Source organism: Pseudorca crassidens, chromosome 3, assembly GCF_039906515.1.
Source record: "Pseudorca crassidens isolate mPseCra1 chromosome 3, mPseCra1.hap1, whole genome shotgun sequence".
Taxonomy (NCBI): domain Eukaryota; kingdom Metazoa; phylum Chordata; class Mammalia; order Artiodactyla; family Delphinidae; genus Pseudorca; species Pseudorca crassidens.
In genome coordinates, this window is record NC_090298.1 from 141631267 (window position 1) to 141655000 (window position 23734).

The 23734-nt window shown below is 46.9% G+C and overlaps 1 protein-coding gene and 1 pseudogene across 35 annotated transcripts in view; one reads left to right on the forward strand and one right to left on the reverse strand.

Moving 5' to 3' along the window:
- Nucleotides 1–10827, reverse strand: part of LOC137222075 (uncharacterized) — a 147546-nt gene extending 136719 nt beyond the window's left edge. For 3 of the 35 annotated variants that reach the window (XR_010942280.1, XR_010942273.1, XR_010942278.1), the window contains exons 1-2: nucleotides 5176–5504; nucleotides 590–671 (exon numbers count right to left, since the gene is read on the reverse strand). Coding sequence is in view for 1 of the 35 variants with exons in the window: in XM_067732799.1 (XP_067588900.1) it covers nucleotides 9960–10235 (276 nt within the window). In the remaining 34 variants the exon portion in view is untranslated. The other 32 variants (XR_010942283.1, XR_010942281.1, XR_010942282.1 and 29 more) reach the window with 30 other exon arrangements.
- LOC137222074 (UDP-N-acetylglucosamine--peptide N-acetylglucosaminyltransferase 110 kDa subunit pseudogene) overlaps nucleotides 1–23734 on the forward strand; it is a 225515-nt pseudogene that overhangs the window by 116379 nt on the left and 85402 nt on the right.

Here is a 23734-nt window from a genome sequence, read left to right on the forward strand (position 1 = left end):
AATTCACCCTTGACCCCCTCTTCCTTTCCATTCTTGCATTCAATCTACCACGAAATGCTGTCACAACCTTCCCAATGTGCCACTTCTGAGAATTACCAGCCACTAGCAGCCTGGTGCAGGCCAACAACATAGACCTCGAGGATCCTGTAGTCGCCTCCTGAGATTCTCCCTGACTCCACTCTCTCCCCACATCCTCAAGACCACAGATAGAGTTATGCTTTTCAAACAAGAGACAGTTCATGCCACACCTCGGCTAAAATCCTGTCCCTGGCTGCCTACATTTAGAGTAAAAGACACAATGCATGTGATGGCCTCCCAGGACTTACCCAATCCATCCCGTCACATATCTGACCTCCAGCCCTCCTGCTGTCTCTTCCTCCCCACTGACTAAGTCAGCCAGGGTGGCCTCCTTGATATTCCTCCAAGCTGCCTGGCATATTTCTGCCTTAGAGTGTTGGGACTGGTTATTCTTGCTCCCAGGGAGTGGTCGCCCCATCATACATTCTGACAACTCCCTCACTTCAAGTCTTTGCTCAAATGTCAACTTATAAAATCCACCCTGACTACCCTATTTAAAATCAGAACCTACCTGTACACGCCTCCAGCACTCCCAACCCAAGCCTCTTCAGTGAGCTTCACATCCTTTTCCTTATCCCGTAGCGTCCATCAACCTGTGACAAAGCATAGAGTTTATTTATAACATCCGTTTCCACACGAGAGTGTAAGGAGGGAGAAAGCATGCAAGAAGGAGCACGCAGGCAAAGGCTCTTGTCTGATTTATTCATTGATACGTCCAAGCATAGAGAACAGGAAGATGCTTGATAAATAGTCCTGAAAAAGATACAGATGAGGAAACTAGTAGTAAAGCTCAGAAAAGTTTAAGTAACTTCCTCAAGGTTTTAGAGCTAGAAGAGGGTCACAGTAGAATTCACACTTGGGGATGTCTAACTTCAAATCTCTTAGCCTCTCTGCTATCTTTTTTTTTTTTTTTTTCTTCGCGGTACGCGGGCCTCTCACTGTTGCAGCCTCTCCCGTTGCGGAGCACAGGCTCCAGAGGCGCAGGCTCAGCAGCCATGGCTCACGGGCCCAGCCGCTCTGCGGCATGTGGGATCTTCCCGGACCGGGGCACGAACTCTCAACCACTGCGCCACCAGGGAAGCCCCTCTCTGCTATCTTAAGTGCATGCAATTCAGGATTTGTTTTAATCAGTGCCATGGAAATTCTCACTCCACTGAATAGGATCACTAAAGTGTTCTCTGTCTAGATCTATATATATATTTTCCATTTAAACAAAGGAAACAGAAGAGGGGAATTCATCATGGGTTATTCCGGTAGTTTTACAGCAATGTTAGCAATAATGACATTTAAGTAATAGTGATATTTAATGATAGCATAATAATAATAAAATAATAGCTCTTAAATGTATTGAAGACGAATCGCATGCTAAACTCGGTGCTAAAATATTTCCATGTATATTTTGTGCAAAATCCTTATGAATATTCTATCAGATGAGCTTGATGTGTAACTCCACCAGGCATACTTCTCTTATTCCGCTTTCAAAGATAAGGAAATTGATGAGAAGTGTGGTAACCGTTTGATCAAGATGAGACTGGTAATAAGTTGTGAGTATGAATTTAAATTCAGGTCTAACTCCAGAATTTGATTCTCAATCCATACATGAAAATTCTGATAATTCCTTTGATAAGAGTATGTTTTCTCCTGGAAAACATCCCCCATTATGTCTGCCTGTGCTCATACCTTCAGGACACAGTCAAGTTTGAAACATGATAAAAATGTTTAAATAGTGTGCTTTAATAAATGGAAATATCTTCATCTAAACAATAACACAAAAAGGCAGGCTGAGCCCTTTGAAGTGGCTCTCTTCCATCCAGAACAAGAGAAGGAATCAACAGCTGCAGAGTAAAGAAAGCATGAAACCCAGAGATGGAGGATTCTGTAAATGACCAATTACAAGACTATTAAGCCGCACTTTCATAGCAAGAGGCAAAATATTCCATTAAACTGAAAATTCTTCTACCCCTCACTCCAAAGCCCACACAAACATTAATGTTGCATTTATTAGGATGTATTTCCTGTGCTCTATCAACTTGACTTTCAGCAACTGTATTAATACAGTCCTTTCGCTTTGCACATATATCTGAATGATGGATTCCATTACTGGAGTTTTGTAGAAAGAGTGGAGGGAATGAAGTAAAGTTTGGGAAGAGCCATCATAATCCATAATGATGGGCACTGAATCAGGACAAGAAGAAACCTCTCTTCTCATTTATTTGAATGGAAAGTCTACTATATATTTATTGCCTCTGTACAGGGCCATGTGTTGAATAATGGAAAACAAGCATCTTTCATTTGGAGGTAGGATTTGTGTGCTCAAGTTTCTATGGGCCTGCAGAATTAATCTTGTTTTAGAAATGAAATAAAATGTAATTTCTTACTGTAAGTAGATGTGGTTAAGCAACTGGCAACGTTGATGTCTTTAAATCACTGCAGTTTCGGGGTAGGCAAATCTGTAATTATTTCAAGCACTTTTATTGGTGCAACAATTGAGCAGTGTACATAGTGGTCAACAACCTGGGCATTGTCAGACGACTCTAAGTTTGAATCTAGACTTTGCCACTCACCAGCTATGTGACTTTCAGCTATGAGAATCACTTTCTTCAGCTTTACAGTGTGGATTATTATATGCCCTTTGCAGAACTACTGTAAGAACTAAATGTATATGGGCACAGTGGCTCATAGTAAGGGCTCAAATTAGTACTGTGGTCACTACTAGTAGTATTGAAAAGAAATTAGAACTTCTATTCTCCTAAAGTGGGATATGTGTCCCTTTATCATTGTAATTTCATATCATTTTACTTTTGACCTTATAATTTAATAGCTTGATCCAAGAAACATTTAGCAGTAAATATAATTGAAAGAAGGTTACTTGTCAAACATGAAATACTGTAGTATCAAGTGTGCTGGCACAATACTCTTCTCAGATAACTAACCTGTAAAAATATGTTATTGTCTTCTTTTTAATTAAGCACATCGAACATATATATTTACTGTGCCAATTGGCGAAAGGTCCATTAATTAATCAGTCTAACTATATGTTGCATAAATGTCTTCTAAACATAATCGTATATGTATTTTATTTGTTGGGAAAATGTGTTTGAGATTGTTCTTTTCTGCCTATTTAAAGTCAAAGAGGATGAGAAGTAGAGTTAGGCTTAATGTACTTTGTACTCTATTATGCCATGAAAATGCTTCTGTGCCCTGGAGACAACAACAAAAGATTTGCTTTAATGACAAGAATCAAGTATGTTCTAAAGCTTCCAGGTAGGAGGCGTATAGGTTGCAGTTTATATCAGAAGTCTTTGCTCTCTCTCTCAACTGCGTCTAGATGGGAAAGATGTGGTCACAAATGCTTCAAGGTGATACAGTAAATGTTGGAAAGAGGGGGGTAGGAGGCAGAGTTTTGACTATCTCAAACCTGAGCTAGAAGGATTTTATTTAAAGAAAATAGCGGATATGATTTTTCACTTAAGGAATGCCAGTCAGCAAACCTGACATTAATGTAGGAAATTAGCTCTTTTAGCTATGATGCTTTCACATGCACATGGCTGAAAACAAATTCAAAATAGTCAAAGGAAATTTAAAAACAAAAACCAAACAACAACAACCACCTCAACAAACAAGTACTAGAAATTCAGGGATGCAGCCATATTCAGATACAGTTGGATCTGGACGTTCCAGAGTATCAGCAGGGTTCCAGCTCTCTCTCCATCCCTCAGCGCTGCTTACCTCTGCAAGACTTTATTTTACAGAAAGTCTCTCCTTGTGCTGGATGGTCACTGGGAGTCCCAGAGTCATATCTCCCCAGCTTAGAAATTCCAGAGAGAAAAGACAATTCTTCCATTTTGCTCTGAGAGAAAAGTCCTGGGGAGCAGTCTGATAGACTTAGCCGAGGTCAGATGCCTACCCATGAGCCAATCACCTGCTTTACTGGAGTTCAGTCCCTGGGCGACTCATCCCCGGGGCCGTGAGGAGGCAGGATGGCATTATCTGGCAGTTCTCCAAGAAAAGCCTGCTGTTTTTTTGTAAGATGAAAGGGGAGAGGACATGGAAAATGAAACCTGTATCTGCTTCTGTAAAATCCACAGAATCTTACTCCCTGTCCTGTGTCGATGACCATGCAGTAAGCTGACCCAGGAGGTCATTTTTCCCACAACAGTCTTTATATATATGACTAAGGAACACACTGGTAAAAGAATATGGGAGAAAGTCTGAGTATGACAAGTCAGCTAGACTGATATTAACTAAAAAAGCTGTGTGAAAATATCCTTAAAAAGTTGCCCCCAACTCACTCAAAGTCCAAAGTTGGAGCTGGAAATACAATGTCATGGAGTTTGGATAAGAACAGGTTTTCTCCAAGCTGAACTATGACACAGAGATTAGCGACTTCGAGAAACTATACTTTTCCAAAGAAAAAACATCACATGAGAAAAATGAGGCCTAGAAAAATTAAATGACTTAAGGTAACATAGCTAATTAATGGCAGGACTGAGACTAGAGTATATACTTTGTGTAACTGGCTATGGTTTTTTTGTTTGTTTGTCTGTTTTGTTATCAGTTCAAAACGAGACAAACTTAAAGAAAGGAAACACAACCAAAACTCAGTGGTTGGAAAAGAGATGGATGTGAACGCCCACTTGTTTCTTACGTATAAAGTTACCCCTCGCAGTGTTTTGGAGGAGAAAACGCTGGCTCTTCCCAACGTTGGTTATATACACAAAGATTCCAAAGACAAGACAAGTGCTTTGCAAACAAAGTAACTAGAACCAGCTCAGGCTTCCCCGCGCCCGGTCCTACGTTCCACGGTCAGAACCACCAACTGTATCCCCCCGGGGAACAAGGTGATTCAGAAAAGCTGGCGTCTTCAGAGAGGGGAGAACACTTAGCCGGGAAGAGAGGAGAAAACTTGCTCAGCTTCTTGCTGGGGTCTAAAACGATCCCAACAGAGTCCTTAAACCCCTCAGGTTTCCCCAATCAAGCACCCTCGCCTCCAACCTGGGCCACCCCAGATCTGACTATCAGACGACAGAAGTCTGCGGACGCACGAAGAGCTGACCACCCCACGAGAGGAACCTACGCGCGGCCGCGCCCACTCACCCGCCGCTCCCCGGGAGACGGGAGACCAGCCCGGGGTCCAAGTCCTGGGCGTGGCTGACTCGCCCCTCTCCGGGCCCAGCTCCAGCTCACCTCGGCGCGGCCCGCCTGGGCGCCGCCATCTTAACCACGAAGGGGGCCTCGCGCCGGAGGCCCCTGAGAGGGCGCCCTGAGCGGAGCCGGAGCGCCGGGGAGCCCCAGGTCGGCGCCCTACGTCCCCCGCGCGCTCGCGCAGCGTCCACGCGCGACGAGAGTTCCTCACGCAGCCCCCGACCCAGGCTTCCGCTTACCCAGGGCCCCGCGCAGCCCGCACCGCGGCTCAGGCGGCGCCGAGGGCGGCCCGGGCGGAAGAGCGGGCGGGGGGCACGCGCTCGGTAACCTGGCAACGCGGAGCAACCCGGCGTCTCTGGCGAACCCCAGCCTTCCACCGCGAGGAAGCACGGACCCCTGCACCCGCCGTCCAGCCCTCGCCGCCGCTCGGTCGCTCTGCCCGCTGCTGCCCGCTGGCTATGGTCTTTTAAATCCATGATACAACGTCTATATGTAACGAATCTGTTAAACCCTAAATGTTTATGATATTCAAGTAATCCAGTATCTGAATTATTCTTGAAGATAGAACATCCAAAGACTTCTTAATTGTATGGGTATACATACATAAAATACACGTGGAGGTAACTTCAAATATAGTATGTGCCTGTCTCTATTCCTTCCCCCTCCGCTCTTTAAAAAAATGCCCCTTTAAAAATTGCCCACTCACCATCTGTTAGGTAAATTTGCTGAAACACAGTAAATGTGGAGACAGAAATTGTTATAGAGACTATTCCAAATGGCACTGACACCTGTATTTATGAAATGTTTAAAAGGGTAAGTTAGAGTTGTTTTTAAAAAAAAAAAAAATCCCACTATAGTAACACCACATCATCCTAGGTGCCCAGTTCTATCCAATTACATAAGATGGAGAGAGAGAGAGAGAGGAGGAAGAGAAAGAAGAAAGGAAGAAAACCAAGTACTTATGTATAAAATGTTGCTGCCAAAGTTTGAGATTATACTCAAGCATCAATGAACAGAAGGAAAACACTTACAAATTTACAAATGTATTTCATTTATGGTATGAGGGACACAGGTTTAGATTTGCGACACGCTCCCACAAGGGTCAAATTGACCACTTTTTTCTATCTAGTTGCTCTTGAGAGAACAAAACAATTGAAACAGATGCCATTCAATTCCAAGTCTATAGCTTAGACCATGTCACTGCACATGAAATATTGTTCATTCAGAGTCAGCACATAGCAAGAGTAATTTATACTCTCAGAGTGTTTGCTCTCAAGTCAATAGCAGAGAAGCCTTGAATAAAAACGTTCCCATTACTTTCCATTGTAATAGATCTTACTTATAGCCCATGAAACAGTGGTCAGAGGAGATTTATTCTTTGGCCACCATATTATATAATCTCTCCACTTTAAGCCATCCCCCACTCGGCGATTATTTTTTAAATATGTTACTCGTAGTCAATATTAATTTACATTTAATCTTTCTTAGCATTAGGAAAGTATTATTTTGTACAGGCTCCGAAACAAATCTCCCGAAATTCCTCCCTGATGCTCCCTTCAGGCTGAAAATGCATTGCAGGGTGGCTGCAGTGACTTAATTCTAGTTGGCAGAGCCCTGGCCTCACACTAATTTCATTAGCCTCAAACTCCTGGATTTGAAAGATCCACTGAATATGATTCCTGTCCTCTGACATGTCACTTACTAACCAATTCAGTGTGCATACAGAGGAGAGAAAGGACTTGCTCAGCTCTGGCCCACTGGCAGGCAGATGAGAATTCCCAGTCAGAGACACTGTTTACATCTGAGTGGTCATTCTTGCCCGGGTCCTCATTTTCAGGAAGGAAGTTCAATCCAGGCTTTGCTGGCAGCTGCAGCATTTGTTACATCCATTACTAGCTCCTTGTTCCTTCCTGCCCCCCAGTGCTTAGCATCCCCCATTTCAGTCACTAAGTCTTCCTTCCCCCAGCCTAGAAGCTTACCTCACCATAAATTTTTATCTCAAATGATAGGTTTGACACATTCCCCACAGCAACCCACAGGGACTGGGGAAAAGAAAACTCAAATCTCTGGAGAGCTAAGAATTCAACCATTTAGAGGAGTTTCTTTTATCCAGGACAGTCTTCATTGAGCTGAACCCTGCAATCAGAGAGAAGATTCACCTACCCGTTCTTTTCCTCTTTCCCTAAAGTGACTGTGTCTTTGAACAAGGGGTCTGTGTTCCACTATTCTCTCTATTCATTTTGCAGGTTTTACAGAGGCTGGGAAACTGGGGACTGGACTTACATGCCAGGAGCTTCTAAGATCACACGCAAAAATAAGGCTACTGGAAGAGACTGTTGGAATCTATCTCTGTATATTTGAACATGGGCAGTGGTTAACCAGGATGCTCACACCAAGCTTATATCCAGCTTGCAGCACAAGCCACAAGTTGGTGCATCCCTCCTACTACCAGCCTCTTCTCAATAAATGCAGGTGAAAACTGGGGGCTCTTTTCCCTCAGCTGTTCAATCCAACATGAATAGCTGCAATTTGCAAATTAGAGGAAAATGACAGTGTTTTCTCTGAATGGTTTTGGTCCCAACGCACACTGCTAATGCTGGCATTCAGTTCCTTTCCTTCCCAGCCCAGGGAACGGGGGAACTAAGCATAAGGCAAGCGTTCTCTTTTCTTGCAAGTGCCTCAGATCCACACACCAGAGAAGGAATCAGCTCCCCCTGGAATCTTTTTCAGCAAACACAATCCTTCACCTAGTCTGCAAGCTCTCTCTTGACTTTAAGATTTCACTCTTTTTTCGACAGGCAGGCCCATCTGCAAGCTCCCAAGCTCCAAGTGGAGGCACCAAAATAATTTTTAAAATGTCAAACAGCAAATGTGCCTTCAACCCCCAGAGCTCCAGTAAAAATACTGTGAGTTGCCCCTGTGGTTCTCAGGTGACCTCTGGCCTCATCCTCCCTGCAGCGCTGCCTCCTCAGGTTCTCTAGTTTAAGCTCAGAGGTAAAGGAAGTGCTTCTGGGTTTTGCTTCCAACAACCCAGGCTCTTCCTGAAAGCATTACCTCAAAGTGAAGGCTGCCCAGAAGCACTTTTGGCCTTGCAAACATCTAGAGGTGGCATACTCAACAGGTGCTAGGGATGCTCAGAGGCTCAGAGGGGCCATACCAGGCTGCAGCTTTAGACAGGCACCCCTCCTTCTGGCACAAACACAAACTTCATACCCCTGGGTGCTGATGTAGTGACAGCTTGAATCTCACAAGGAGTCCCCTCCAGAAACCCAACATGCTTCAGGAAAGGCACTTGAGAGGGAGCCGACTTTTTAGCTACGGGGAGCATAAGGGTCAGCCAGAACATCTGGAGAAGGGACTAACTGAGCTTGGGTCCTACCAGGCAGGGAGAGAGCTGTGCATTAGGAAAGGATCACTTCAAGACAGAGATGAACAGAAAACTTGGAGATAGGGGTAGAGAAGGAAAAGAGAGGCAGAAATTGAAAGGGAGAACATAAAAACAGACAGACAAAAAAAAAAAAAGCAGGGAGAAAGAGACACAAGGAGAGAGACACACAGGAAGAAAGACAGAGAAACAAGAGAACCCATAGTCACGCAGACCCTGAAACTCAATTTCTTCATCCAGAAGCCATCCATCTATACCCAGGGCGGCACAGGAGCCTTGGGGCCGAGGCTGCGGGAGCAGGCGGTGAGAGAGCACTGCAGCACCGCCCACCGCTCAGCGGGCCCGATCCGCCGTCCTCGCATCTTCCGCCGTTGCCCGCCTGCACCCGGAGCTAGAGGACCGACCGCCCGGCCTTGCTCAGCGCACCCTACTGCCTCCCTCCAGGCGCCTTCTTGTCTGGCTCTGAGAATCGTCCTCAAAACCCAGGACTGGGGTTGGGGGCTGCGTTAGAGAGGTCGTGGGAAAGGATGGGCACAGGGTGGGTGCAGACAAAGCGACTGTGTTTCGCAGTTAGCATGAGCTCACCTCCGGGCTCTGAGCTGGCAGGAGTAGAAAGCTGATCGCCCGGCTCCTGCCAGTGGCCGGATCGCAAAGGCAGTTTAGACGGTGCAAACAACTGCCCAGAGCAAATCACCTGGGGGCACGTCTGCGGGTGGCTTCTCCCCGCTTGAGGACAGTCCCCACGCCTTCCGCCCCATGCCCTCGCAGAGACAGGTTACAGGTCGGGAAATCCAACCCGAGCGAAATGGGCAATTCACGTCCAAATGTAGGTGAAGACCTAGCCTTCGGTTTAAGAACTGCCTCCCTAAGCTCTTCTCGAAATTTTCCAAGGCAGCTGCAGCTTGTCGGGCGGCTTGGGGCAGGGAAGCTGAGGAGCTGAGAAATGCCTAGTTTCTAGGCGTCTTCTCATCTTTCATATTCCTTGCGCCTAAGTGGCTCTCACAGGAGCCCGGCACTTTTACAAGCCTGTTTTGGAACCATATTTCACTCGAATGCAAACCCATTTAAATCATCGCCTTGTTTTTCGGAGACTGTTTCTTGTCAATGGGGCCATAAATCCAGAATGTCAAGCCGGATGGAGTGGAGCGCGGACAGGGGAGAGATGGAAGGGAAATGAATCAAGCAGGGAAAGTACCTCCTCGGGTGAGGTGGGAGGGATTCGGCAGGATCTCCAGGGTGGAAATGAGCGAAGGCTGACCAGACCCCGCACCCCTGGAGTCCAAGCCAGCCTTCAGGATAAAGAGCGCGGGGAGCTACGGCGCGCTCTGCCCCGGAGGGAGCGCCCCCCTACCTGGAAAAGCCTCAGGATGTTGGCTACCATGATGGAGACCGAACTCCCCGAAGCCCCAATCACTCCAACTACTTTCTCGGGCTTGACGAAAACCGGAGGCTCGCCGTTGGTGCAGCGCACTTCGGAGGTGTCCTTCTGGATGAGCGCCTGGACGAAAGTGAGCGACTGTTCGAGCGCATAAGTGTCCCTGGAACAAGTGTCCAGGATCCGCGCTCCCAGCCTCACGTTGGGCAGCAGGTTGGGATCGCTGTTGATCTGGTCCAGGGCGTAGAGCATCGCTTCCAGCCTGTGGATCCCGTTCTCCCTCTTGATGTCGCCGCAGGGCACTCCGCTGGGATCCTTCGCGTGCACCGGGAACAGCCCCCCGAGGGTGACGTCCCCTTCGATCCGAATGGAGTGCGGGGCTTACATCTCCTGGCCGCGCGCCGCCGCCGCCAGCGCGCACAGAAGCACCTCCAGCACGCAGCAGGGAAACTTCATCAAAGTCAGGGCGCGGAGCAGCTTCCCCAGCTGGACCATGCTGCTCCCGCGGCTGCGGTGGTGGCGGCGGCACTCGAGGGGACGGTGGCGGGCTCGCTGGCGTCCTGGCCCCTTGGGGTGAGCTCCTCCGGGGAAGCCCAGGGTCTCCTGCGGGCGAGGAGGGTAGGGGCGCCCGGGAAAGGGCAGCCGGCGAGGGTTGGGGGTCCCGCGGCGCCTGCCATCTTGGGGCGCCGTGCGCTCTTGGGTTCCCCGGCCAGCGCGCCGCGCTCGAGCTCGCGCTCGGTGGCTTGCAGCTCGAGCTCTCCAACAGCCCAGCACTGGGGAGAGAGCGAGGATGGCTATCGCTTTAAATGCGCGTTCGGCTCCCTCTCCTCCTCCGCCCACTCCCTCCCACCCTCGCTGGCTCTCAGGCTCTCCCCACCCTTCCCAGCGCCCACCCTCCCCACGGTTTTGCATCATCACGCAGGGAGGGGCTGCGTGCTGACGTAAGGGGGGAGGGAATAGGTGGGCGGCTGTGGGGGGGGGGAGTACCTCCGATTGGGAGTTTCGAGGTCCCCAGGGAATCTGGGGATTGCAGGTCGCAGGCGAAGGCTGAGCTCCTGCTTCGGTCTCACTGTAGAAGCCGCTCGCTCGCCCGCCTGCACCCACACGCACATTCTAGGCACAAGGTGGCATCAGCCCCGGACAGGGCGGTTCTAGCTGGGGCTGACTGCTTCCAACCCTGAGGTCCGGAGCCGGGACTGTCAGCGCCGGGAGAATGCGAGGTAGTCGAAGGTGATGCCGCCAAGCATGAAGGGTAGTAGGGAGACCCCAGTCTGTACTGCTAATTCGTCTGTGCCAGTTTTTCCTAAGAAAAACACACATACACACAGGAGCCTGATTTATGACCTAAAGAACCTTTACGCAGAGACTTCTCCGGGGCCAGGCACTGGGCTAGCCTGTAGGGAAAGACGCCAACAAGAACTGCTGGGAATGGAAATGCATCTTTGGTCTTCAGGGGTTACTGTGGCCGGAGCCGGATGAAGTAACCCTGGTCTCCAGTAAATCTGTGGCGGATTCGCTCCTTTTCTTCCTTTCATCGCAAGAGATGGAACAACTGAGAACTCTGCAGAGCGCACTTTCTTCTCTGGCGCTGACAGGTGTAAGGCTCCCTCCTACCCATTTCCAGAGATGCTTTTGGGCTGATGTCAGGTTTCCTCGGGCAGGAAATAGCAAGAAAGAGGTGGCAGTAGGAGGAGCAGACAGAAGTCTCCCCATCGATCCAGTGATCCATTCTTCTTTTTTTTTTTTTCTTGCTGAAGATTTGGGGGGTTTGGGGAGTGGAACCAGGATGCCAGAGCAGGTTGTAGTGCAGTTAGGAAGCTGTTTTTCAAAGGTGTCCCCTCCTGCAGGTCCAGCCCAAACTTGGCCCATTAAAGCAACAAGTGGCCCTAGTTCCTACACAAGGAAGGGCAATGTATCTGCCCTTGGTGCCCACGTGTACTGCTTATGGTGGTCTCTACTCTTGCTGAGCCTTTCTGTTGGAGGCCAGCGAAACTGTCTTATACAGAATTGAGGGCGCAGAGAAAACCAAAACAAGACTATACTTTCTGTTGTAATGTTAGTGTACTAAAGAAAAATGTCCTTGCACATAAACAAAACAACACACACACACACCCCTAAAAAGTCAGAAGTTGGGAAGTTGGTTGTCTCTTCCACCAACCACCTGTATGACCTTGGCACTTCTGTTCCTGTGCCTGAGTTTTACTTTGCCCATCTGTAAAATGATGAAATTGAATTGAATGTTTTACAGGTTAACTTTTAACTTTCAAATCCTCTGTTGAAATAGGTCATGCACCTTGGGCCATGGTGTTCTTTTTAGACCAAAATCCTTTGTTGCTTTATGTGTAGGGCACCCGTTTTTTGATACCCAAACAACACTCCAAACATTTCCTGGTACAGAGGATTTTATTTTTTTTCTTGTTGACCACCCATTTATCTTCCTTCTAGGGAGAGTCCAGTCCATCATTTTCTTTTCAGACATGCCCCTCCTCCAGGTTTCAATACTTAAGGTTTGAGGAGGAAAAAAACCTTCTGGCTACAGTGTTCAAGGAAGGGAATAGAGGCTAACAAGAGTTATGCAGGGCTAATCCCTGGACTTCTGCTGGAGTAACGAGGTTGATGACATAGGGTTACCACTGTCCAATAGACAATCCGTGCCGGAGTTAAAAGAAAAAGGAGCCTCCTTCCTCTAAATGCTTTATGTATATCTTTTGGACAACGTTACACTATTTGATTTTGTAAAAACATACCATTTTACTGCCATCTTCAAGAAAAGTGATGTAAAAACTATGCGAAGCTACCCCTGTATACAATGTGATCATCAATCCCTCATAGATGTGATGCCCCGCTATATAAGTGCACACCTTGTGCAACCTTATGCTGTGATGCGCCCGCCCCTTCCAGCCAGCCCTGGAGCTGCGAGGGTATAAGCCCGCAGCTGTGCCAGAAGCTCCCACATAAACAGGGAAATATTTGAATCCCATAATGAGAACTACCAGAGAGGAGAAAAGGCAGAGAGAAGAAGGGGTGGGGAAGAGAGAAAGGGACCTGGTTAAAACATGTGAACTCCTGGATCCACATGTGCCTGAAAGATTGCCTCTTTTTTTTCAATTATATAGTATTTTATTTCTGTTGTTTGAAGTCAAAATATCCTCTTGTAACTCACCTATTCTGCTATTCAATACATTGGATCAAAAAGGCTGGAACAAGTGAAATAGATATCCTGGTAAGGCAGCATTAGCTAATTTGGAAAGGGGGAAAGAAGCAAAGCAATAGAAAGGCATCCTTGGGAACACAAATACTGTGATCCTAGTATTTAGGCATCAGTACCTGAGGCTATATTTGATAGGGACTGTATCCTTATTTAGTTTTTAATTTAAGGCTATTTAGTAGGCACTTGGTGCCAAAAAATATATTTGAAGAGCTGTTACAAGTAATAACACTTGATTTTTCACCTGCCCATGTGAAGATCTATGTTCTCCTCTTCCATTTCCAGGTCACAGCTTGCAATTGCTCAACAAATAGTTCTTGGCTGACTGTTGAATGTTGCCTTATTCTGTGTTCTCTCTTTGCTCTACTCATTCTCCCCAAACGTCTGGCAGCAATCATTATCTTCTTTTTGTTGCAGTCATCTGTGTGCATGTTTTATTTCCCTTGCTAAGCTGGAAGATCCTTGAGGGTAAGGGGCTAGGTATTATTTATCTTTTTACCTCGGACAATGTTCAGAATGGTGTTTTGTACCTAAGAAGCACTCATGTGTTGAATGAATCAGAATTGGTTTGCCATTCCCCACTGCCTTTATCTCACAATAACAGAAACATAAAGTGGGCAGAACAGAACCGACGGCAAATAAATTGTCCTCTTAGTCACAGAATGCAGTTTCTAGAACTTAAAGAATAATTAGATTTTGAAATAATTTTGTTTTACAAAAATTTCATAAGATTGAAATACTCTAACCTTCAAGCTCTCGATCAACTCTAAAGGAGGGCTTTAATTGGCTCTTCCTGAGTCAAGTGTTTATTCCTGGGCCGATAACTGGGGCCATTGTCATAATAGAAAGTGTGATTTGTTACCAGAGAAAGAGGAAAGTGACGCTGGGCTTGCAAGATATTTCTATCTTCAGCCAGAGTGCATAGGATCTGGAACTTAATTGGTGACGCAGTATTTGTTTGAGATTATATGAATGAAAAATCTTTGTGTAAGGGTGATTAATCTAAAACTTGGCCAGTCATTGTCCTAGTGTCATATTAAATTGCAGGTGAATCTAGTTTTAGGCACAAAGATCATAAATATAAAATGTGTCCCCAGGCTTGGTTCTGTGTAGTCAGTAATCTATACTCACCCACTCATTAATAAAAATGAAAGTTAAGGACTCAGTCCTAACTTACATGCTTAGCATTGTATTTTGCTAACAATCTCAGTTTTATTTTCTTTGTTCTCCCCTGTCCATCATCTTCTGCAGAAAATAATGTCTCCACTTTCAATTCCCTGTCTATTTAAATCCAATTTGTAATTTATAAAGTTGTCCTCCTGAAGGGCTGCTGCTTCTGCCACAGTAATGTACTCTGGCCATTATTCTACTCTTCCATCTTTCATGTAGGTCTCCATCCATAGGTTTTGTTTTCATAGCTTTTTTTTTTTGGCGGTACGCGGGCCTCTCACTGTTGTGGCCTCTCCCAATGCGGAGCACAGGCTCCGGACGCGCAGGCTCAGCGGCCATAGCTCACGGGCCCAGCCGCTCCGCGGCATGTGGCATCTTCCCGGACTGGGGCACAAACCCATGTCCCCTGCATCGGCAGGGGGACTTTCAACCACTGCGCCACCAGAGAAGCCCTATACTTATGATTTTATATTTGCTTATTTACTTTTGTCTCCCCCCCTCAGCTCAAGAGAGACTATATTCATCTGTGTTAATCACTGCTGTGTTTCCTGAACATGCCTATAAATCATACTGAAGAATGGTGCCTGAAATTTGGTAAGGGATCAATCAATTTTCTTGGCTGGATGAAGAAATGTGTTCATAAATTAATGAACAGATCTTCGGGGCTTCTGACTTGAGGACTAATGGGAAGAGGATGGCAAATGGTTGGGACAGGGTACTGCAAGAAGTAGTATTTGGAGTACTCTGATAGCTATCCTAACAGATAAGATTGTGTTCATTTAAGTAGTTCTAATGAGAGAGCTGGGAACTAGGGACACACAGCATTAAGGTTTCTATAATGCATTCTGTAGAGTTCTTTTTAAGTCTGTACAAATATCATTGAAAATATATGCATACATATACACCTCTGTTACTTTACTTAGTGCTTTACGAGAGCCCCTCAAGGAAGGGGTAGTAGCAACTCTCAGTATCCTTCCTTTATGATGAGCTTAATTTATTCAAAGTTACATCATAATTTATTTGTAACTGTGAAACTAGACTTAGTTATTGAATAGACCCTCCCTAGGAACGTATGACATTAATAAAACCAACAAAACTTTGTTCAGTTTCCAATGATAGACACACTACAGACTCAATTATGGGCCATCCAGTTTAATGAAGGGAAGAAGTGATTGAACAAATATAGAGCAAACAGAATATGAAGTTTTATCCTCCATTAATATTAGTAACGGATAGTGTGGGCTCCAATGCCTTCAAGATAGCTTGAGACCATCATCTCTGTGTCATGGGCAGGGGGATGTTCAGTCAGGGTGTCTTTCACTGTCACTGAGAAAAATTTCCATAATATATAATGATACCTACTGAAACTGATATGGGGCATTTGGGTAATAAGGAATCCATTAGCATATTTTTCCGGAAGCCTTGACTACAAAATGAAGACAGTCGATTTGGACACTTTCAGCCATGAAGAAGTTGTTTGGATATTCATCCTTATGCCTAATGAAATAAGCTCATTTCATCTCTGCAGCTTCCCATATACCATTTTCCCACCTCTGTTTTATGTTTGGAAAGACTTTTAGAAATTGAAAGTCAAGTTAAAAAGTGAGTGACAACTTAAATGATATATGGAATGTTTTGCTGACTTACAAGAGCATGCAGAATTAAATATGACCCAGTTCAAATGTTTATTTTAATGTGTATGTTGAGGTGGCGTTTTCAAGGTGCCAGAAAATGAGAATTCACCTTCCAGTGTGTGTTACCAGTTCTGTTCATTGCACAGAATCATCATAAAATATACTGTTTTCTATGTACCTGGTATATATCTCAATTAGTTTGAAGAATTTCTCAGATACCTCTTAATATGTAGTGCTCCAATTCCAATCTTGCCATGTCCTGTACCAGTGACACAGCACACAGGAGTTTTATTTCTCTGGGTTGTTCAGAACCCAATGAAAGAACAATGGAATGGGATCCAAGAGATCAGGGTTCTTGTCCCAGATTTACCATAAAATAATTGTGTCCTCTTGGGAAAATTATAGTCATTCTAGGTCCCTTTTCTTTACTTTGACAGAGCTGCACTAGATGACCCCAAATAACATAGCACTTTTTCAGTAGTCGCTTAGATGTTATTGGTATTCTGAAACAAATGAAGACAATGACACATGGAGCTGTGCAACATCTCTGTAACTCTGTTGTCTTAGAGTTGCCTCCATTTTACAGATGATAAGATGACTGTGCATAGAAGTAGACGTTTGGAACCAGCGGTTCCAAAGTAAGGGGAGGTAAACCACAAATTTCCTTCCTTCCTGAAGCTCACTTAGCCAAAACATAGGCTTCTGAATATTAAGCTGTAAAGCATATTATCAGTACATTTTAAAAGAAGCTATTCTTCTAGGATTTCCAATTAATAGCAGGAGGTTTTGAAATTCTTGAAAGATCATCTGATTTTGTGAGATTTACAGCTCTATTTTGCTGTCAAGCAAGTTGTATTAGTGCCAGACAATCATCTGAGCTTCTGGATGCTTCTCTGAACCTCTTGAAGTTTTCTTCTTGCTATCTGAAATTCATGCCAGATAAGCCTTTTTCTAGAGCGTATGTACAGACTTGTGTGTTTTTATATAGGAAAGCGATGCAGTGAGTCAAGTCGGGGGTTAAGCCCTCATTCTCAGAGTGGTATTGAGCTCCTGGTGAAATATAATCATCATTTCGTCAGAATCGGAAAGCAGTTATCTCAGGTGTATAATCCCATTAACTATTTATACATTTACATATGATACATGTATTTATTGTACCTACGAGGTGTGTTCTCTTTGGGAAGTACAAAGCTCTTTGAGACATAGGTTGTTCATTTTTTTGTTTTCCCACAAATACTGTGACCCTTTGAGCAGGAAGGTCTATATTTTACTAACATCTAGAACCAGCAGTTAACACGGTGTCTAAGATGTAGTCAATAAATATGAAATAGATAAATGAACACATTTTTATGTAAGGGCCAGGACGTGGACAAATAGAAATTTTTCGTTTTCAGTCACAAAACAACAACAGACATAAAAATGATACAACAAGTGCTACGGTCATTCAAAGAAGGCATAGAATAGATAGAAGGATCTCCTCTATGGCACAGGGAACTATACTCAATATTTGGTAATAACATCTGTATGGGGCACCTGCTCCACACCAGGCCCTATGACAGGTGCTTACATACTTTCCCTCTCCCCCATCCTATGGGGAAAGTACCTCTGCTATAGATTTAACATTTGCCTCCCCCAAAATTCATATGTTGAAATCCTAACCCCCAAAGTGATGGTATCAGGAGGCGTGGCATTTGGGAGGTGATAAGGTCATGAGGGTAGAGCCCTCATGAACAAAATTAGTGCCCTCATAAAAGAGACCCCGCAGAGGTCCTTCAACTTTTCTGCCATGGGAGGTTACAGAGAAAACACGCCAACTGTGACCCAGGAAGAGGAGACTCACCGGACTGTGAATCTGCTCGCACCCTGATCTTAGACTTCCAACCTCCAGAACTATGAGAAATAAATTTCTGTTGTTCATAAGCTACCCAGACTCTGGTATTTTGTTATAGCAGTCCAAATGGGTTACGATAACCTCTGTCCTTAGGTCTCAGATCCAGAAACTCAACTTTGTAGAGGTTACGAGGACCCTAAAGCCACTCAACCAGACAGAGGCAGATTTGAAATTTAAGTCTCCAATTCCACATGTAAGTCTATCAGACCCTGCCTCCAGACATGATGTCATGAACAAGAGCTAATGCAACAAAGAGTTTACATGCAGCAAAACAATTAGCAAACAAAGTAAGAATATAGTAGACCGACTGTTTTGGTCACCCAATAGCCATTCACCACTCTTCCAGTTGAACAGAAGCCATGCCCCGTGGGCACATTCAGCCCTGCTGTTTTCACTTCCCAGATTTGAGGGGTAGGAAATTATTATCCCTCCTGGCCATCAGCACCCTGACCTCTACCACCCACCGGGCCAGCTTCAAGAACAGCTGGATCCACCTGTTCAAATGAAACAGGTCTGCTCTCTGCGGTGTTGGCTTCTAGTTCAAGCAGCTCTCCCCACATGATAGCAAAGCTGGCTCCCAGCGGTTGCAAGCATGAATCCTACCAGCCTAGCAGTCCCAACAGATACCTTTTAAGTATTTTTTCCCCAAAGCTCCAGTTAAAAGTCCTAGGCTGATTCCAATTTGATCTGCTCTGGACAAACATTTTCTTTAGAACCTAGAAGGCTGCCAGACAAAATACAGGATGCCCGCCTCGTTAAAGCTGAACTTCAGATAAACAGTAATTGTTTTAGTAGAAGTATGTTGCATGCAATGTTGAAGACACCCTAAAAAGTCGCGGTTTTCACCTAAGGTTCAGCTTTAACTGAGCGCCCCGTGTGGGCTTTGCCGGCTGTGGTGGGCGCCGAGCGGGGTCGGCGGGGACGGGTGGGGGTGGGGTGGGGGGGTGCGGGGTGGGGGGTAGGGGGTGGGGTGGGGGGGTGGGGGGGACTGTGGCCCGAGCCGGGTTGCACACCCAGCCCACAGCGTGCAGGGAGAGAGGGGCAGCCTCGTCTCCGCTGGAGGAGCTGAGACGGGGAGAAGGGGAGCGCCCCAAAAGGAAACCAGCTGCCCCTCCCAGGAGAGAGGAAATGGCTGTTCAGCAGCCAAAAACAGCAGAGGAGCCCGAGCACAGAAGCGGCGGCCTCTGAGGACGCGGCGCACATATTTCTGGTGGGAGAGGGGCACGCGGGTCGGTCCGTGGGAAAGAGGGGAGCCCGCGCCGGCCCCTCCGCCTCCCGAGCCTGTGCGTTTCCCTAAAAGAGCAGCAGCTGTGCAAACTGACCGTTCACAGTTGTGATAAATCGCCTTAGGAAAGCACTTCGATTAAAGTCACATCTAAATAGAACGCAAGAAGTCACCCCTGAACAAATCAATTGCGAGAGGGGCAGCTCTGGGCGCGCACCCACCCCGCTGCTGTTTTGCTTTCCCCGCAGGACGAGGGCCGCTCACTGGGTCGCGGGGACAGCGCGCTGTCTCAGGTGGGGAAGAGGCGCTTCCTCAGGACACATGCAAAACCCAAAGTGTGAAAGGAGGCCTTTATTCCATTCCTTTGGGGGATTTCTTAATGACGTAAAGCCCAACTTGGTTTTAGATCTGCCTGTCATTTCCATGACAGAACCTTCCTGGGGGGTCCACCAGCAGCGGGGTGGCCAGGCGCCACAGGGTTGTGCTCTCCTTCCCAAGCCAGTTCATCTCCATCTGTAGCATTTTCAGAGAAACTCTCGGATAGGTTTTCTCCAACAGGTTCTTTTTCCTTCAGTTTATAAAGTCATTCTCCTGCACAAAATAAATGGCCTGAAGACATCACTGAGCCTCTTTTCCTCCCAGGGTCAGGGCCAGCACGGCCCCCAGACCACAGGGGCGCAGGACCTCACAATGGGCTTCAGGCCTTCCCCTCCCCTCCCGCCCCTCCCACCCCGCCCTACCCCTCCCCTCCTCCCCTGCAGAAATCACATCCCTTTCTCCAGACTCCCCACTTCAGCTTGAATTCCAGCAGGTCTTTACCCTGCCAGTTAGTACTTCAGGACTAATTAGGTGATTGCTTTCATTTATGGTAGCAGTTGGGGCGGAGGTGGGGGGGTGGGATGAAATGGCTTTGCCCCTATTCTTGTTGGAAAAATAAATCACACCCACTGTCACTTGAGATCTTATTTTTGCCCCCAATCAAGCAAATTAGCAGCGTGGTTCATTTCCCCAGCATTCACTCCTGAACAGACGGCAGTGCCCTGGAACATGGCTTAGAGCTGTGTGGTCAGTGCAATTGTTTGGGGCTGTTTGTGCCGACGATGAGAGGAGACGCCTGTCTCCCAAAAGAAGAGTGGCCCTTGTCTTGCTTAGGCCAACGAGCTGCCCGGAGCGCTGCCCGCCTGGTTTCTGAGGAAGATGTACACCGCCATCTAGTGGATATGGGGGCTCACTGCAGTGTGCTCGCTCTCCCGCCTTTCCTTCTGGCCGGTAAGGACAAGCAATAATGCTTCTTGTAAATTCCTAAAAATAGGGAGGTCTCATTATATCACCAGGAGTGAAATGTTTGCCTCGATGTCTGTAATGAAAGTGCAACCCCATGTTTGCACAACGTCTGTCTTGTCAGTAGCCCTCTTTCATCCCGATGTTTAGGTCCAAGACAGGATTGTCATTGTCTGAGCAATGGGTATCTCTGTGAAGCTGGGTAGTTCTCCCCTGTCCCAAGTAGTGTGGGAGGAGACAGTCAGCACCTTCAGAGGCGCCTTCATCTCTGCAGCCTCGCCATCACTGCTCATCTCGCCCACAGCAAGCCCTATTCCAAAGTGCACAGGGTAGAGGCGTTCGAAAGTTGGCTTGTTCAACCAGGAGCATTGCCACTTCCCAGAGGGAGCCACAAACACACCCACATCCTAAGACTCTTTTCAGTCTTGGTGTTGAGGGGGTTCCCACTCTGTCCCCTGCCTACACACAAGTCAGCGTCTTTTTCCTTTCCACTCATTCTACCTACATGAAGAGCACGTTGATCTCCCCAGTTTTAACACAGGAACCATGATTTTCTTGGGTTTTGTGTACTGGGCGGGGGGGGGGGGGGGCAGAGATTGAGAGAGAGAGCAAGTACATCCCAATATGGAAGGGCTTGGGGTCGTGGTTCTCCACCAGGGGCAATTTTGCACCCAGGAGACATTTGAAAGTGTCTTGGGACACTTTGGATGGTCACAGCTTAGGCGAGGCTAAATGTCTTTCCATCACAGGACAGGCCCACAGCAAAGAAGCACCCAACCCCACCCAGCAGTCGTGCCGAGGCTGAGAAAGCCTGGTTTAGGCTCTCAGATATCGCCCTCCAGCAAGCCGGTGAGAACACTGATTGTCCTCAAATGGGCCACACTGCAGAGGCTGTGGATAGATAATGCATCCTCTCCCAAGTCAGTACTGACCACCGTTTTTCTTCTTTTAGACTCTTCCATTTTAAACATAATTTAGCTGTCTCATTTTTGTCCCTCTGCTCTGCTGGGAAGAGAAAGGATTGGAAAGGGGGAGGGGAAGGTGACAGAAAAGGAGGATTAGAGGCCTGACCTGTTTCTCCTGCAGAAGCTGGGCACATTCCTCTCTCACAAGCTTTGTGACCCAGCAGGGTACAATTAAAAGCACAACAATTTGCTTGTTATTCAAGTCAGGCATTAGTCCGGGTAATGGCATGCTTGCTAGAGAGATGGATTTCCTTGTTTGGAGTTAAGCACAGGACTAGCTGAATTCTCCATGGAGAAATCTTGATTTGTTCAGGTCTTTCATGTTTTCTACAGAGAAGGGATTATGTCTTCCTAAAGAGGGGCCTTGCTTACAAAGCTACAAAAGTATAAGAAAAGGATTTAGGACAGAGGGGCCTGTGGTTACGTAGCTGAGGGGTACAGGGAATTTCAGAGCCAAGGATTATTTAAAGCCATAAAGTTAAAAAAATAACTTGTTTAGGGACTCCCCTGGTAGTGTAGTGGTTAAGAATCCACCTGCCAGTGCAGGGGACATGGGTTCGACCCCTGGTCCGGGAAGATCCCACATGCCACGGAGCAACTAAGCCCGTGCGCCACAACTACGGAGCCTGCACTCTAGAGCCCGCGAGTTACAACTACTGAGCCCAAGTGCCACAACTACTGAAGCCCACGCGCCTAAAGCCCGTACTCTGCAACAAGAGGAGCCACCCAATGAGAAGCCCGCGAACCGCAACGAAGAGTAGCCCCTGCTCACCGCAACTAGAGAAAGCCCGCGCGCAGTAACAAAGACCTAAGGCAGGCAAAAATAAAAATAAATAAATTTTTTAAAATTTATTTAAAAAATTAGTTTAGCACTACTGCATCCGTGCTGGCGAGTACGCTGTAAAGGCAATTAAGCATGAGCTAAAATTCATTTTACTTTGGTTAATTACTGCATGGATCCAGGAGAGGGAGAGGAAAGAAAACATGCCCCCTCCCTGGCAATCAGGAAGGACGTTGGTTTTGGTTTCTTTGCCTTATCGGCACGCTTATTAGTTGGGGTGCCCAGAATCCAGCCGTCACAAGGGCCTTATTAGTTAAAACACAGGAAAATTGTTCTCTCAAGACAGAGCAGTGAATGCTCTGCTGTCCCAGTGACCAAGCAGAAGCCACTATTAGTTTTAACTCCATCAATTATTGTTAGCCAGAGAGGACATGACATACACAGTCCTGACTTCACCCATGTGCCTGCTGAGCCTGGGTCAGGGGCTCTCAACCCAGAGCAACTCTGCCGCCCTCCCCCCAGCTCCCCGTGCCCCGGACAATTGACAAGTTCAGGAGGCATTTCTGCTCTCACAGCTGGGGAAGGACTGCTGGCGTCCGCTGGGCGGAGGCCAGGGATACTGTAGGAGTATCCCACAATGCCCAGGACAGCCCACAGCAAAGAATTATCGGACACAAAATGTCACCAGTGGCAAAAGTAAGAGGTCCTGGTCTAGACAGAGGCAATTTCCTCTCCTTGGGTAGGTGAAGGTCTTCAGAATCTCCGCTTCCTCAAATACATAATGGACAAGTCATCAGATGACCATATTTCATGCTAACTAACACGCTTTTCTTCCCCCTTTTGTACACTGGGTATTCATTCTCCCACTTCAGGAAATCGAGTGACACTAAGAAAAACTTGCCCTGGAAGGATGGTCTGCGGCGGCGAACCGAGACCCAAGTCGGTGCCCGCCCTCTCCTTCCCCGATTCACACACAGGCACCCAAGAGAGAAGACAGCGAGCTTCTCTGCAATCCCCTGGTTCGGAGTTTTGAGAAGTTTTATTCCCTTCTCTGAGATTACCCACTCATCCCTGCATGAAGCATGTTCAGGGAAGTCATTTGTCCTGCAGCTTTACAGGAGTTAAGAGCCCGCAGCAGTGAGATATCCATTTCCTCCCTGGAGAATGAGGACTCCCGCTGAGGGAGGTTAATGCTCAGGACAGGAACATCCCTGGAGCTGGCGACAGCCAAGGGGCTGTGACTCAGGACTGTCCCAGGCAGGCCATCAACTCGCTGGGAGAGCCTCAAGGATGTACTTAGCCTCCGTTTACAGGAGGTGAGGAGGGCAGAGTGCTGCAGACGGGGAGCGGGGCGGCCACACCCAGACTAAACCCTACCCGGCACCCCGCAAGGGACAGAAAACCTCTCCCCTCAGGTCCCACCAGCCCTGCTCTCCCCTTCTGTGCACCCCTTTCAAATGCGTTTTTCTGCTTTGCCCCCTCCCATTCAATCCGTTCTAGGTACAGCAGTCACGGTGATCCTGGTAAGTCCCAAGTCAGATCGTGTTGCTCGGAGCTCAAAACCCTTCAGAGGCTCCCATCTGGATTCGAACAAAA